This window comes from Colletotrichum orchidophilum (genome assembly GCF_001831195.1).
Source record: "Colletotrichum orchidophilum strain IMI 309357 chromosome Unknown Scaffold_31.1, whole genome shotgun sequence".
In the NCBI taxonomy this organism is placed as follows: domain Eukaryota; kingdom Fungi; phylum Ascomycota; class Sordariomycetes; order Glomerellales; family Glomerellaceae; genus Colletotrichum; species Colletotrichum orchidophilum.
This window is the reverse complement of record NW_019172987.1, coordinates 179,916-196,612: the sequence shown is the minus strand read 5'-3', so window position 1 is coordinate 196,612 and position 16,697 is coordinate 179,916. Positions and strand designations below refer to the sequence as shown.

At 54.0% G+C, this 16,697-nt stretch overlaps 2 protein-coding genes across 2 annotated transcripts; one reads left to right on the top strand and one right to left on the bottom strand.

Moving 5' to 3' along the window:
- Window positions 1-911: 911 nt before the first annotated feature.
- CORC01_04683 (uncharacterized protein) lies at window positions 912-12,999 on the bottom strand (the record flags this gene model as incomplete). The annotated part of the gene is made up of 2 exons (XM_022616330.1): window positions 912-6,584; window positions 6,691-12,999. Coding segments are annotated over 2 exons (11,982 nt in total), but the record flags the coding sequence as incomplete, so codon positions are not given.
- Window positions 13,000-14,410: 1,411 nt separating this feature from the next.
- Window positions 14,411-16,388, top strand: CORC01_04682 (MFS transporter; the record flags this gene model as incomplete). Its single annotated transcript, XM_022616329.1, has 5 exons — window positions 14,411-14,530; window positions 14,652-14,737; window positions 14,811-15,011; window positions 15,070-15,583; window positions 15,642-16,388. 5 exons carry the CDS (start codon window positions 14,411-14,413, stop codon window positions 16,386-16,388), a joined length of 1,668 nt encoding a protein of 555 aa, XP_022477180.1.
- Between the last annotated feature and the right edge of the window lie 309 nt (window positions 16,389-16,697).

Genomic DNA, 16,697 nt, shown 5'->3' with positions numbered 1-16,697 from the left:
TTCCTATTCTGGACCTTAAAAGCAGCGTTGGCGGTCTCGTCTCTAAAGTAGAATTCCGAAGGATCCCTGTAGCCGGGGCAAACTATCTGCTTTCGGGAGCACTGGGTACACCCAGGCTGCAGGCGATCGCACTGCAGAACGGGAACAGAAAGAGTTCATGTCAGCCTTGGCTCGTGTCCGAAGAGTGTGGTTCATGTTGGTTATTACGTGCGGGACAACATCCAGAAGTGTGCGTGCAATGTCGTTAAGGTCGTACAGAACGCCAAAGGACGGACGGGCCGAGGCTCGGGGCTAAACATACGAGCGGACCACTCGGGAGGGGGGGGTTAGGAACAAGATGGAGTACGAACCCTGAGTCTTCCCTTGCGACAGGGGTAACACGCCTCTGATGGTCGGCCCAGGAAGACCATTGTTAGTTGTCGGCTGGGGCAAACGGATCGTATGGGACGGAGGGGCGAAGGGACCGAGACAGTGCATCAGCCTTCGAGACAGAGACACATGGGGAATATCTTTGAGGCATGGGGAGATGTGGTGTCGATACTTTCCTGGGTGTGGCTGTGATTGGGGGCCCTCGTAAACGTAGAAGGGCGTCGGAAGAGGGCCGGAAAAGCGGCATAAAATCACACATCTTTCTTGGCATGTCGAAACACGAACCCCATTTGGTTTAGTCGAACCTGATGAACAAGCACAACCAGATTTCAGTCATCACAAATCCTCATTTCTACATTTAAATGTTTGTGTTCAGGTGGAGTTAGGAATTGTTCAGCTGAATTGCACAGTCGCGGGGTTACACGATGTCGAACACAAGATTTACAACTGCTCCTATCGAGGTCATTATACCTACACTGCTGTGAGGAGATAATCACACATTTTCAAAAGAGAAAGAAGAAAAAACATAAGACTACAAGAAATCAGAAACCCAGAAAAGTAAGCAAGCCTGCCTGTGATTCCATCGTTGGATGTTGGAGGAGTTGCTCAAGATCGAGGAAGACGTCCAGACTCTCATAAATGCCCTTCAAAGCCACAGCGACGAGGTTGTCATTCCACACGTCAAAAATGGAGAGAGGGGTTTCCTCTGACAATTTGTCTCGCGAATGTGCTTTCCGCAGCAAGCTCCATGCCTGATTGACAATCTCGCGTGCATGCTCGTCAGGAACCGGGATGTCGGCAGATGAGACAGACTCATCGACATCGTCACCTGAGCCCCCGAGCAAAAGTGGCTCACCATTGTTCTTGGTTTTCTGGCTTCGAGTGTCGGGAAGCGGCGCCTCGGAGTCCCAGTGGTGACCGAAATGCTCAATAGCCACGCAGAGTGCCTGCAGAAGAGTCTCGGCAGTGTTGTGGTTGATGGCGTGGAGGGCGTGGGTAAATTCAATGCTCAAAAGACCCTCCGAAGGGCGAGCAGTGGTAATGATCCAGATGGCAGCCGCATTCGAATTGCTACCCTTGGCGCTCAACTCAAAGGGCAAGTCAGGCGTTGTCTCATTAAGCTCCTCCGCCAACGGGATGTTCTGATGCTGCACGATGGACGCGCCCGTGAAGGATGTACGAGCTGGCCAAGATGTGGCTCCTGTGATGATGCGACGGAACCCGATGTGCTCGTGCTCCATGCTCTTGGTATGTTGAGCGTGAACGGCCTGCAGGAAAGCGCGCGTGCTGGTATCCTTCAAGATGTTGTTGACGCGGACAGGGGATAGATTGACACAAGGTCCTACCGCGGACTCGATGCCGGAGATCGGAGCAAATCGACCAGACACAAGGCAACCAAAGACAACGTCGGAGAGACCCGTATGTTGAGCAAGAACGATGGCCCATGAGGCTTTGAGAACGCTGGCAAAGGTCGCGCTGGCTTGGGATAGGTCCGGCAGGGTCACGAGGCGAGTAATGTGACCCTCAATGCCGTCGTTGGCGATGACAGCAGCAGGGGTGATGACTTGAGTCATCTGGGAGTTCTCGAGGAGGTGTCGCCAGTATGACATTGAGTGCCGAGATGGGAGAGCCTGGAGGCTTGAAGAAAATTTGGCGAAGGAGACTTCGGGTGCTAGTTCACGACGATTCAAGGCCTGCGAAAGAGTCTGAAGTAGCAGTGGGAAGGACAGGCCATCGTAGTGCGTATGGGCAAGTCTCATGACGAGCTGAGTCTGTGAGGCTGATTCGACGATGAAGAATTTAGTAGGCATCTCATCGGTACCCAAGCGACGGGCCTCATCAGTTTCGATCAAGCGGGTTGTGAAGGAGAAAACATCATCCGAGTTGACGCGGAAGAACTCGAAACTGGGCTGGAAAGACGTCTCAGAAGCTGCAAGCTGCCAAAGGCGGCCGTTGGCGAGTTTGAGTTTGGTGCGAAGGATCGAGTGATGCTGGACCAGTTGTGTGCAGGCGTTGCGGATGCGTTCGTGACTGAAGCGATCGAGGAAGCGGAGGACAAAGTAGTTCAAGAACCCGCGGTTCCGAAGCTGGGAGAACTCAAAGGCAAGCGCTTGGAAGTCTGATGCCGGCGTAATGTGGTATTCAGCAGGACTGTGTGAAGAAGCCTGTGCTGTTGAAGACAACTCGGAGCCAATGGCGATGTTTCCAGCAATGGCAACCTGCAGAGCCTCGTCATCGAGGTGCTCAGCGTCTGGAGTAAGATCCTGACTACCGCCAAGATCTGACCATTCGTCTGTCGAAGAAGACCCGTCTGTGCGGTCTTCGTCCCCTTGGAGATGGCGACACAAACTGGCCAAAACGGGATACTTGAAGACATCCGAGACCCGAAGCGTGAGACCACCCTCGGCCAAGATTGGCACCAGGCGCATTGCTGTGATGGAATCTCCTCCGAGACGGAAGAAACTGTCCCGGATGCCAATCTTGCTCGTATCAAGTCCAAGGACCTGGGCCCAAGCAGACACCATGCTCTTCTCCAAAGACGAACGGGGAACTTCTTTGACACCTTGCACACCACGGAGAAGATCCAGTTGTTCGGCAGTGACTTCTGCGACAATCGCCTGTAGTCTGCGGCGATCGACCTTGCTCGACGTAGTGAGCGGGATTGAGTCAAGGGGGATGTAGAGCGTGGGAACCATGTAGAGCGGCACCGCATGCGATACCTCCACGGTTGCCTTTGACCAAGCCTGGGCAAAGGCCTTCACTGCGTCGCTGTCGAGCGGAAGCATGGAGGCGGGAGAATTGCCTGATGCCTTGCTAGTTGAAGGCACAACGAAGGCAACCAAGGCCATGGCGTCGTTCTTCTGCTGAGGGAAGCTCACTATGTCGGCGACGACCTGGCAGTCAGGCAGTGCGCGACTGAGGTGATGCTCAACTTCGCTGAGTTCAATGCGCTGACCCCTGAGCTTGGCTTGGTTGTCCTTGCGGCCGATGAACAAGATGCCACCGTCTGAGTCGTACCTCACAATGTCGCCAGTCTTGTAGAAGCGTCTGGGTCTGTTGCTAGGACTGGGGAAACCTTGTGTCCAGGCAAGATCTTGTACGAAAGCGGCGCGGGTCTTTTCTTCCTGATGAAGATATCCGCGGGCCAGGCATGGTCCTTCAACAAGAAGCTCGCCAGGCGCACCAACAGGTGCCAGCTTGTTTGGATCTTCAGGATCCACGATCCAGCAGATGCAGCCGACACCTCTTCCAATGCGTCCCGGCTTGTGGTTGTTGGACTCCAAAACACACACAACGGTGCACTCGGTCGGGCCGTAGCCATTACTCACACGGCGCCCCTCCCATCGCTGGATATCTGAGCTCGTGACAACCTCAGCACCCAGAGCGATAGCCTTGATAGCTGGTACTTCTTTGGGACGGAGCAGAGACGCGACTCGCGGTGATAGGGCCGCGAAGTTGACGCCATACTTGCGGACTGCTGTGTTCAAGTCTTCGGAAGCCTCCTCGGGGGATGGGATGCAAACGCAAGCTCCAGCGAGCAGTGTGCCAAGTATCTCGAGCACACAAGCATCGAATGTGTAAGAAGAGAACTGTAGTACTCGACTCTCCGAAGTGATTCCCATGGCGGAACCGTGGGCCAAAGTGCTGGAAGCTGCAGCAGAATGAGACACCATCACTCCCTTGGGCACACCCGTGCTGCCAGACGTGAAGACAACATATGCCAGGGAGTCAGGTGGAGAGACACTGTGAGCAGGTGGCGGAGTGGTCTCCTTCTCTTCCGTCGAGTACTCAAGTGACGCTGGAAAGACTGGAGTGACAGGTAGACTCGCCAGCGAGGGACGTTGTGCCAGCTCAGGTGAAGTGAGAAGGACGCTCACTCTGGCTTCTTCGACGATGAACTTGAGACGACTTTCAGGCTGAGCAGCATCCAGAGCAACGAATGCACCGCCTGCCTTGAGAATACCAAGCATGATGACGGGGACCCATTTGGACTTCCCGTGGCTGAAAGCAACCACAGTTTCGGCGCCGATGCCGACTCCCATGCCGCGGAGGCGATAGGCCAAGCCGTTGGAGAGCCTGGTCAACTCGGCATATGTCAAGTCGCCATCCCAAGCACTCACAGCGGGCGCCGAGGAGGGATTGCGACCAATGATGGTGTACACGGCCTCTCGTACTCCGGCAGGAGGACCTCGGGCATTCCATGCTTGGATCTGAGACAGGTCCGACTTGCCAGCCAGATTCAACGCTGAGATGGGAACGTTGGGGTTTTGATCGAGAAGTGAGGCGGCATGCCCAACCTGGTGCAAGATCCGGCGCATCTCGGGAGGATCGATAATGCGACTATCAAAGGTGGCAGACAGTTTAAGTTCGTTGCCTTCAACCGTCGCCTCAATGCCAAGCGGGTAGGTCTGAGGAGAGGCAGTTTCCTCGCCGCTGGGGGCGCTGTTGGGATCCAGCGGATCACCAAAGAGACTCTCGCACGCAGCGCTGTCTTCCTCTTTCTCGGGCTGAACGACGAAGATGCTCTGGAACTGACACGATCTCTTGGCTGATTCGCTAATCTTTGCGATGTTGACCAGACCCATCTGTTCGAAGGGCATCATCTCCGTGGCTTGGCGCTGCGCGTTCTGGAGGAGCTCCTGTGCTGTCATGTTGGCATCCCAAGACAACCGGACTGGTACAGTTGTGATGGTTGGTCCAACAATGGTTTCAACACGAGGCACAGGAACGTTGCGGCCACTCAAGGTTGTGCCAAAGACAACGTCAGAGGAACCGGTGTACGTTCCAACGACAATGGCGTATGCTGCACGAAGAACGGTCGACACGGTGACCCCATCGCGTTGCTGTGACTTCCAGGACAGGTTGACCTTCTCGGACCTGTCGGCTCGGAACTCCAGTGAGGCTCCATGCGGGACGGCTGGGAAAGGAGATGCCCCTGCTTCGTCAAAGTAGGACTTCCAGAAGGACTGAGCGGCTGTGGCATCAACTCCCTGGATGTGCTTGATGAATGTGTTGAAAGCAGGAGCCTCGGGGAGCATCACTTCCATATAGGCCGTGGCAACGGCCTCCTTGATGATGGGCATCGACCAACCATCATACATGGCGTGGTGCGCAGTCCATATGAAGATGGCGTCATCGGCTGGGTTGGTCGGAATGACGAGACCATACCTGCTGAGAGCCGTGCCCAGACCCATCGTCTCTTTCTCGTCCTGAGCAAGATACTCCTGAAGAGAGGAAGCCGTGCGCCACCGAATTGCGTGTTTGGTGTTGATCACGGCCTGGAGAGTTCCGTAGGTATCGAGATGCACGAGTTGGGTGCGTAGAATCGGATGGATGCTTGCGACGTACTCCCAAGCCTTCTGGAACCGGCTGATGCGCACACTGCGGAGGCGGAAGATCTCTCGAATGATGTAGGATCCCTCCTCCTTGACCGAGAGAGATATAAGACCTTGTTGGAGTGGAGTGCAAGGATACAAGTCCTCGAGCGCCTCAGGAGTCACACCACACTGTCGAGCAGCCTCTTGATGCATGAGGGTGTCGTATGCTGGGATGAGAGAAAATGGTGGAATGACCTCGATCTCATCGCTTTCGCTGCCGCTGCAACGGCAAAGGTTTGCCAAAACGGGCGTCTGGAAAATGTCTGATACGGTGATGGAGATACCGACTGATCGTGCAGCCGTGACAAGCTTCATAGCAGAGATAGAATCTCCACCAAGACGGAAGAAGCTGTCATTGACGCCGATGCTCTCAGGATCCAGTTGCAGGACGGTCGACCAGGCGGATTGCAAGCGTCTTTCGATATCGTTCCGAGGTGCAACCTTCGGCCCGTCACCGGTAGCTCCGCGCTGAAGGGCTCGCAAGGTATCGAGGTGCTTGTGGGGGATCTTCGCCGCGATGGCCTTGAGTCGCTGTCGATCGGTCTTTCCGGAAACCGTGAGAGGCATCTTGGAGATGGGGATGAAGATTGAAGGGACCATATATGGTGGTACAGAGCGAGCCAGCTCAGCCACGGCAGTTGAGGCGGCTTCTCCGATTTTCTTGAGCGATCCAGCACTTATACCTTCGTTGCTCTCGATGTTCACGTCGACACCATCGAGGACGAAAAAGGCAGCAAGAGCTTTGAGCATACCGCTACCAGCCTTCTGCTGCTGAAGATCAACGATATCTGATCGTACAGTAGCCGATGTGAGAGCGCGGCGAAGATGGAAATCGATCTGGAAGAAATCCTGTCAGCAAAGTCGCCACGATTCTTATGCATTTGGGGGTAATGAGAGAAAGAAACAGAAAGGGAAAAATGGGAAGGCGCTGGGTTCAACTCACCTCTCCGAGCTCGATCCTTTGACCACGAAGTTTGACCTGAGTATCCTTGCGTCCGAGGTAGATGAAGGAACCATTGCTTGTCTGCCGAACCAAGTCACCTGTCCTGTAGAAACGACGGGTTGCCGAAGGCTCGTCGCTGAGTGCCCAAGCAGGATTGAAGATGAACGATGCTGCCGTCCGCTCCGCATCATTGAGGTATCCGATGGCGAGACTTGGGCCTTCAACGAGGAGCTCACCGGCACATCCAATCGGCACCAGCTTGTCGGTGTCATCGGCATCAACGACCCACGCACGACAACCGACGGCGTGACCGATTCGACCACCGTCACGAAGATCCGGGTTGACGACGCAGACGACGGTACACTCTGTAGGTCCGTATCCATTTTGGATACGGCATTGGCTAGACCAGCGTGAGATATCGTTGTCGGTGACTTGCTCGGCGATGAAAATGATGGAGCGTAGCGACGGTGTGTCCTCTGGTGAAAGCAACGCCAAAACGGATGGGGTGAGCATGACGGTGTTGATCGAATAGGAGCTGATGGCTGCTGCAAGATCATCCACACGCTGGGCATCTGAAGGCATACAGATGCAGCCGCCAGTAGCGAGCGTTGTGAAGATCTCGAAGATGCAAGCATCAAAGGTCAGGGACGAGAACTGTAACGTACGACTGGAAGAGTCGACCCCGAAGCGCTCAGCATGAGCCATAATACTCGAAGATGCCGCGCGGTGACTGATCATGACACCCTTGGGTACACCAGTACTGCCAGAAGTAAAGATGACATAGGCAAGGTCTTCAGGAGATGAGATGACTCCCTTGACGAGGGCGTCACTGCCAGAAGCCTTGTGCCGCTTGACAAAGGGAGCGGCGGTATCTGCCAAAGCGACAAGCTCCGAGGTGCATACGACGTTGGGTGTATTCTTTGAGAGGCGTATCAAGCGCTCCTCGAGGCTCTTGGAAGTCAAGACCAGGCGGGCCTTGGAAAGCTTCATGATGGTTGCGAGTCTGTCATCTGGTTGAGCCGGGTCAAGAGCCACGAATGCCGCGCCGGACTTGAGAATGGCGAGTGCCGAGATAATAGCCCATCGGGACTTCTCAAAGCACAGCAAGACCATCTCACCTGGGCCACTGCTACCAACACCGACACTACGGAGTCGACCAGCAACTTGCGCAGATGCCGCCTCAAGTTCCGCGTACGTCACATCGCCATCCCAGGCGCTGATGGCAGGGCGTGTCGCATTGGCGACGGCGGCGGCAGCCACAAGGTCGTGCATGGTCTTGTGGATAGGATTGACTCGTCCCTCGTTCCACTTGATGACCTGGTTGTGGTCGGCTGGGTTGATGAGATGGAGGTCACCGATTGGCTTGTCGAGGTTCTCGATCTCGACTAGCTGTGACAGAATGTGCTTGAACTGCTGCGCCATTCCGGAAACTAATACCGAATCCAGCAGCTTTGGGTCGTAGCTCATCCGGAGGGAGAAGGTCTTTGATGAAGCCTCCGCAACACACTCAACCAACAATGGTTGGGTAGTGAACTGGGCTGAAGTAACCTCGAACGCGTCGTAGAGCTCCATGATGTTGGCGACGGCTTCGTGTTCCTCACTGTCATCCTGTTGGACAACGAACAGAGTGCCGAACTGACAAGCAGCTTGGGCATCCTCGTGCAGGCGTGATATGCGCTGCAGACCTGTCTGCTCAAACGGAATCATGGTTGTGGCATCCTGCTGTACCGACTCGAGCAAGGTACGGATGGTGGTGCTTCCCTTCGAGTCCCAGCGGACACGGACAGGGACAGTAGCAATGGTTGGGCCGCTCATTCGATCGATGCCAGGAACAGGTGCGTTGCGGCCGTTGACTGTGATGCCAAAGACGACATCCGAATCGCCGGTGTAGCTTCGCGTGAGTAAAGCCCAGGCAGCGCGCAGAATATTAGATGAAGTGATGCCGCCAATTGCGTTGACAGAGAAGCCAATGTTTTCGTCATGTCTTGCACTAGGCTGGGCAGTCTGATTCGGGAGCAGAGAAGCAGGGAATGTGGTACTCGGGCCCTCGAGATAGGATGACCAGAAGGCGTCTGAATCCGTTTTGCGCAATCCGTTCAGATGCTTGATGAAGGCGTTGAATCCCGGAATCTCCGCGTCTCCGCGTGAAGTCTTGTTGTAAGCCTTTGAGAGGTCACTGAAGAGCAGTGGGAGTGACCAGCCATCAAAGACGCAGTGGTGCAACGTCCAGACGAAGAAGAACCGATCGTAGTAAGGAATGATGGCGTAACGGCTGAGGGGTGCCCCAAATTCGACCTCTCGGGCATCGTCATGCGCGATGTAGTGGTCGAGGTCGATGCTGGTGTCCCACGACAGTGACCGAGTGGTGATGACTTGATACATGCTGGAGCCCACACTGACAATCCGCGTCCGCAAGATCGGGTGCGCCTGAACAACTTGCTCCCAAGCCTGGTGGAAGTCGGCCATGCGGATGTCTGTCGACAGCACTAAGACTTGACGCATGATATACGAGCCATGCTGCTTCGCGGAAAGCGACATGAGTCCCTCCTGAAGAGGTGTGCAAGGATAAACATCCTCAACCTCTTCAGGTCTAACTCCACACTGCTTGGATGCCTCAACAATGATTGTCTCTTTCTCATCTTGGTCAATGAGAGAGAATACAGGGATCTTTTCCACGAGAGACGACTGGTCGCTTGCGGCAGCTTGGGAAGCCAGGTCCCTCAAGATGGGAGCGCGGAAAACGTCGGCAACAGAGATTTGAAGACCGAGTTGCCGTGCAGCGGGAACCATCTTCATGGCAGTGATTGAATCTCCACCGAGTCGGAAGAAGTTGTCGTCGAGGCCAATGGTCTCGGTCTTGACGCCGAGGACTTCAGCCCACACCGCCTGCATGTCGACTTCGGCTTGGGACTGTGGCTGCTCCTTGACATCCGAAGTTCCCTGCAACAGTGAGAGATCTTCCGGACGCAGTCCTTGTGCGAGAGCACGAAGTTTCCGGCGATCTGCCTTGGCTGAGATAGTCAAGGGCATTCTGTTGATGGGAACGAAGAGAGTTGGGAGCATGTAGGCTGGCAGAGAGCGCGAGAGATCTGCAATGAGCTTGGGCCTGATGGTAGCCAATTTGTCGACAGTCACAGCATCCAGACATGTGGTGACCTCGGCAGACTCTTCCTCATCGTTGGGGAAAACAAGGAATCCGACGAGAGTGTCGGGAGCTTGACTGTTGGCCTGCATCGTTGCGATCTCGGCAGACACATCGAAATCCGGGAGTGCCTGGGCCAGCTGATGCTCAATTTCACCAAGCTCCACGCGTTGACCTCGGAGCTTGATCTGTGTGTCTTTGCGGCCATGGTAGAAAACGGCACCATCTTCGTTGGCATGCACAAGATCACCAGTCTTGTAGAAGCGACGCCGTCTACCAGATCCATCATTAGCCCAAGATGGATCAAAGATGAAGGACTTGGCGGTGCGTTCAGGATCTCCGAGATAGCCACGAGCAAGACCCGGCCCCTCAATCAAGAGCTCGCCCGGTGCACCGACGGGGACGAGCATATCATGATTGTCAGGGTCAACAACCCAAAGATTGCAGCCGACACCTTTGCCGATGGGGGGCTCCTCGTTGCTCCGTTTGTTCAGAGGGATGAGGGTTGACGTGACGGACGCCTCGGTACAACCATACGAGTTGAGGAGGTTGGTGCTCTCGGGCCATCGACTGACATCGCTTCCATGAGATCGGTCACCTCCAAGAATGATGGTCTTGAGAGAGGGAACTTCTTCAGGAGTGAGGAGGGAAGCAACCTTGGGGTTGAGCTCGGCCCAATTGGTCTTGGTCCGACGAATCTCACCGGCCAGGTCGTTGATACGTGATGCTTCCGAAGGAATGTGGAGGGTAGCGCCGGCAAAAAGTGTGCAGAAAATCTCCTCTGAGCTGGTATCGAAGCTGTAAGAAGCAAATTGCAAGACTTGACCGTCGGATCGCAAGCCGCTGTCACGACCAAACTCGTACATGGCAGAGCAGAAAGCCCAATGCTCGGTCACACATCCTTTCGGGGTGCCCGTCGACCCAGATGTGAAGATGACATACATAGCGTTGTCTGGGCTGCCATTCGGCAGGGGTTTTCTTGGAAGCGGCAGCTTCAGAATAGAAGCATCACAGACGACGAGTGTGTTTACGCAACCCGACGGGAACAGTGACTCGGTCGAAGGCGCCACCACAGCAACTTTGGCACCGAGTTGCCGAACAATGACCTCTTTCCTGTCCAGAGGGTGTGAGGGTTCGACGACAGCAAAAGCACCACCGGCCTTCAGAACACCGAGCATCGCGACAACAGCCCAAATAGACTTCTCGAAGCAGATGGGGACCAAGACATCTGGGCCCACTCCGAGCGCATGCAAATGACCTGCGAGGCGGTCTGAGGCATCATCAAGCTGAGCATATGTCATCACGCCGTCCCAGGAGCTGAGGGCAGTGTGCGTTGAACGCAGTCTAGCTTGGTGGCGGAAAAGATCATGCGCCTGTCTCCGGACGACCGTCGGTGGTATCGCGTTCCACTCCTGAATCTGATGGACGTCTGCATCGGTGACCAGGTTCAGGGAGGAGATCTGAGACTGGAGGTTACTGCTCAGATACAAGACTGTCTGCTGGAAAAGGGTGACGATTCGCCCAAGTCGTTCCTCGTGCAGAACGCGGCTATCAAAGGTGGCGACGGCGCGTAGTTGCTGTTTGTCAATCTCGCACTTGATTGACAGAGGATGGTCGTCATATTCCAAAGACTTTTCGTGATCCTCGACACCAAAGACTTCTGTCAACTTGGTCTGGTCGGCAGTAGCAGGAGGTTGTACCAAAAAGAGACAGGAGAACTGGCATGCCCCTCGAGCATCTGAGCTGATGCGCGCAATATTTTGCAGGCCCGTTTGCTCAAAGTGCCGCATGTCCGACTCTTCTCGTTGAACGACCTCAAGTAGCTCCATGATTGTCATCTTGGGCTCCCACCGGATGCGAACCGGAACAGTCGCTATGACAGGGCCGGTAACGACATCAAGGCCAGGAATAGGTACTGGGGAATTCCTGCCACTGCGAATGTTTCCGAAGATGACATCGTGGGAGCCAGAGTATTTGCCCGCAACCAAGGCCCAAGCAGTTTTCAAGAGTGTAGATGTGTTGAGACCATTCGTTGGCCTCCAAGCCCAAGGGAATTTGCGCACCACAGTTGAGTCAGGCCTAGGAGTCGAGATCGAGGATGGGACCGACGGGAAGAATGAGAGGTCTGGCCCATCTAGATAGGAAGACCAGAAAGTCTGGGAAGCCTTATCATCGATGCCCTTGAGAGACTTGATGAAGTTGCCGAATGGGGGAGAGGGGCTGACGCTCTGGCCATTATAGGCTCTCCAGAGCGCCTCCTGGATGATGGAAATCGATATTCCGTCGTAAACGGATTGGTGAATAGTCCAGACGAAGACGGGGTTCCTCTGTGCACCTGACTCAATGTCTATCAGGGCATACCGGAACAGAGGCGTACCGAAGGTCATCGGTTGTTGCGCATCTCCAGCCAGATATCCATCTAGATCGCTTCCAAAGCTCCAAGATAGAGGGCCTCTGATCACAGCTTGGAGCAATCCATGGTTCGCGGTGTTGACGAGTCTGGTTCGGAGAATGGGATGTGCGAGAGCCGTTATGTTCCACGCCTCCTCGAACTGGAACATATTGATGTGGCTAGGCAAGTTGAATACCTTTCTGCTGATGTACGCTTCCGAAGAGTCGTGCTTGGATGAGACTGAGATGAAGCCTTCCTGGAGAGGAGTGCATGGGTAGAGGTCTTCGACATCCGCTGGGGAGGTGTTGCATTGTTGCGCGGCTTCTCGTCGCAGCTCCAGAGCAGCATCAAGTGGGATGAACGAAAATGGCGCCACCTGCTCCTCAACTCCTCCAGTTGCCGCTTCTGATGCGAACCTGGCTAGATCAGAAAGCTTTGGATACCTGAAAAAGTCTGAAATGCCCAAGGGTAGACCGATAGCTCTGGCCGCCCTAGCCGCCTTCATTACAGAGATGGAATCTGCGCCTAGCTCGAAATAGGATGTGTTCCTTCCAACAAGATCGGGGTTGACGTCGAAGGTTGAGGACCAGATTGATTGCAGCTGTTGTTCAGTCTCGGTCTCTGGCGCTTCAACCGACCCCTGAGCACCGCGAAGAGTCGTCAACTGGCTCTTCATATTGTGTGGTGTGATTTGTTGATGCAGTCTACCAAACGATTGTTGATTAACAGCATTAAGATAGATAAGTAGACAGGTAGAATCAAAGATTGTTGACGACTGTGTTTTTGTAAAATAATACCATTCTACGCGTTGAGGCTCGCGTTTGAGCGGTCTCACGCAATAGTTATGCGAGAGATTCCAACTTCAACCCCACTCCCCTAGTCAGGAACGAGTGCCCGTGTCATCTCACAAAGCTGACATTGCCAAAGCGACCTTCGGTGTTGATGGAGATCGGAGAGCATGTCACCGGGGACTCTTTCTTGGATCCGAAATAGCGACATGAATGGCCCTGTCCAAACCTTAACACGCCAGACTGATCCCTTGGACAAGCAGTGCAGTCATCATTGCACACGTAGGCGAGGCATTGGTAAGAATCGAGACCAGTCGCATTTGAGGGTCCAGTTTCCTAGACAAGCCAAGTATGGATCGCGAGTCGTGCACTAGTTTCAATTTCCGGCATGTCACTGCGAGTTCTACCCTGGATGTACGAGTGTTGATCAAATGCAGCAAATAAGGAACCGTTCCCTGGTCGCCGAACAGTAGGGTCACATCTCCCGTCGGCCTGGGTTGGCACGACTGCAAGGTCCCGCGTTCTTCGGCTTCCCGTCGGCTTCCTCGCCAGAATGAGACTCTGCGGAGGATAGCCCGATCCCATCCTCATGGTCAGACGAACCTCAGCCGGAAAACTCTTTAGGAACCCGGATGCTTGTGAAGCGAGGTGGGGCCGTAAACGGATCCGGATCGTGGGGCTTAGCTGCAAGGTCAGCAATACCCCTGGCTGCAGCGTGGCTCGAAGTCAGACGCAGGACGAGCCCGACGGGGAATTTGGGTTGCTGCAAGAAATAATTTACAGAATCTGGAGCCGTTGTTAGGAAGGCAATGTTACCACGGCTAAGCCGGGTCATCACAGCAACTGCAGATGTTGCTGACTCCCGTTTGATCAAACACTCGGAATACCCAGGGTTCCTGAGTCCTGACAGGCGTGAGAAGAATTGTGCCAAATCTATATGCGGCCCACACGGCAGCAATACAGAACCGTTTAGACTGCGTGAACCCACGTTGACCTCGAGAGCGTGCGGCTACGGACATTTGAGGTTTGCCGACGCTCTCGGATATTCAGGGCAAAGGCTGCTGCTCGTATCGGTATCCGCATGTCCGGTCGAGGCGGGTGGTGCTTCGAGAAGACGGGAGCGAGCACGACATGTGCTATGTCAGGGCTCCATATGGGCCTCTTATGTAGCTTTGGCTGACTCTAACTTTGACCCTGTCCCGCTGCCATATCTAGACTTTATGACAAGACACCCGTTGCCATGCAACCCATGCAACCGGTGCAAATTTACACGTCTACGTTGCATCTGTCTCAACGCCCAGCCATCAATCTTCTCCATTTCAGTCCCTACAAGTGGCTGCCTAAACTGATATCACTCTTTCAATACTTCAAAAACGCTCAATTACGGCAATTGACGCGATGACGGGTACCAAAGACACGGAGTCGCTGAAGACAGCAGAGCGAACATGTTTCGGAATACCGCTCCCTGCACTTGCGGTGTGCATTGCCTTGTCCCTCACCGTTGGACTCATTGGCATGGTAAGTGTTCGACTTCCTGAATTTGGGAATACGCGCGTAGATCAGCCTCCAAAAGCGAACAGCGGCGTTTGCCTTCCCCTCAAGCAACCCCATTCTGACTGACGTATTCTGGTCTTCATAGGACGGCACAATTGTGGGTGTAGCAACTCCTGAAATCACGAACGATCTCGGAAGTCTTGGTGATGTTGGCTGGCTTGGATCTGCCTAGTATGCGCTCAACGCCGTCTTCTTTCGCACTCAACTTGATTGGGAAGACATACTGACGAATACACCTCCGCAGCTTTTTGGCTGCAGCGGCATCACAACTCGGCTTTGGCGCTCTCAATCGAGTAGTCCCACACAAACATGTCTACATCGCCGGAATCTTTCTGTTCGAGCTTGGTTGTTTGCTTGCCGGGCTTGCGAATACAGCTACCATGTGCATTGTTGGTAGAGCATTTTCTGGCTTGGGATGTTCTGGAGTAGTATCAACTTCACTGGTGTACGTGTCAAGTGTCCTCTGACTAAAGTTTCCTTTGCTGACTGCATCTTCGTGACAGACTTGTCACAGAAATTCTGCCACCCGCACGCCTCCCCCTCATGATCGGGATTTTGGGAGCCATGGAGTTGGTTGGCCAAATCACCGGGCCCCTCATCGGTGGCGCCCTCACGGACAACGCCTCGTGGAGATGGTGTTTCTTGATTAATGTACCAATGGGAACTGTAGCCGGTGCGGTTGTTTTCTTCCTGCTCAGAACACACCGAAAGCCTTGGAAGACCGTCTTCCAAGAGCTGAGACTGATCGACGGCATCGGCATTCTCATCCTGACTCCGGCAATCACTCTCATTCTCTTCGTCGTCCAGTCGGGAGGCAACACATTCGCATGGGACAGTGCAGAGTCCATCAGCATGCTGACAGTGGGATTTGCTCTCCTCGTGGCGCTCGTCTTCTGGGAGCATCGGAAGGGTGGAGCTGCGGTCATCCCACTTGCTCTCTTCAAGAACCGCAGCATCTCTTTCGCCGCCATCTTCGCTCTCGCAGCTGGCATGGCCGTGGCCTTGTTTGACTATTATGTGGGTGCAATGCGGATTCTCATTTCTATAAGAATGAGCACAGCCTAACAAGTCACAGATCCCTATATGGAACCAAGTCATCAAAGGCTATTCAGCCGCACGCGCCGGTATCTTGCTTTTGCCACTCAATGCATGTTCCGCTGTCGGTGTGATGGCGGGAGGCCTTCTGGCAAATGTCATCGGTCGCGCCAACCCTGTGATGCTTCTCAGTGGTATTCTCACAGCCATTGTATCCGGTCTTTTCAGTACCATCACCAGGTTCAGCACAGACTCACGCATCATGGGATTCTCAGCTCTGGCGGGGTTCTCTGCTCTGGCGACGCAGCAGCCCATCGTTGTAGCTCACAACGCTGTCGAGACAAAGCTGTCACCAACTGCCATCTCTATGATGCTCTTCAGCAACATGGTGGGCAGTGCAATCAGTCTTGCCATTGCCCAAGCGGTATTTCTCAACAAATTACAAGCCAACCTTCGTCCGGTCCAGGGAGTCGACATCGAAAAGATCATCCAAAGCGGCGCGACTGAGCTTCGCAAAATAGTTGACCCCGCCTTATTGCCAAAGGTCCTCGAGTTATACAACCTTTCGATCATTCAAATATTTTACATGTCACTAGCTGCTGGTGTCGCTATGACAATAGCATCTCTTTCGGTCAAGTGGACGAGAATCCTGGACAAGAAGCCAAAAGATGCGGGAAATCGGGAACCTTCCCCAGTCACATCAGCCGGTTCTGGAGTCACCGAGCCTGAAGGAGTTAGAGACACGGAAACTACTGCGGAAACAGTTGTCGAAAAGGATAAAGATTGATGAGAGGTTTGTCACTGGTGACTAGCCAATATATTATAGAATTTTGCGTTTATTATTCTTTCGGGTTTGGTCGTCTTTTGCAGGCTGGGAGCCTATGCCGTTTTGTTAATATTTGTATGTACATGCTCGATCTTGCTGCTGATACATTTATGTAACCGACGCATTGAACCTGATCACTCTTCCGCCCCAGTTTCACCTCATGCCAAATATTGACCGCATACTTGAGAAATTCAAATGATAGGTGCTAATGGTGGCTGAACTCTGTATCATCATAATTGTGCGTGACAACCTCGTATTCTCGGTGTTGAT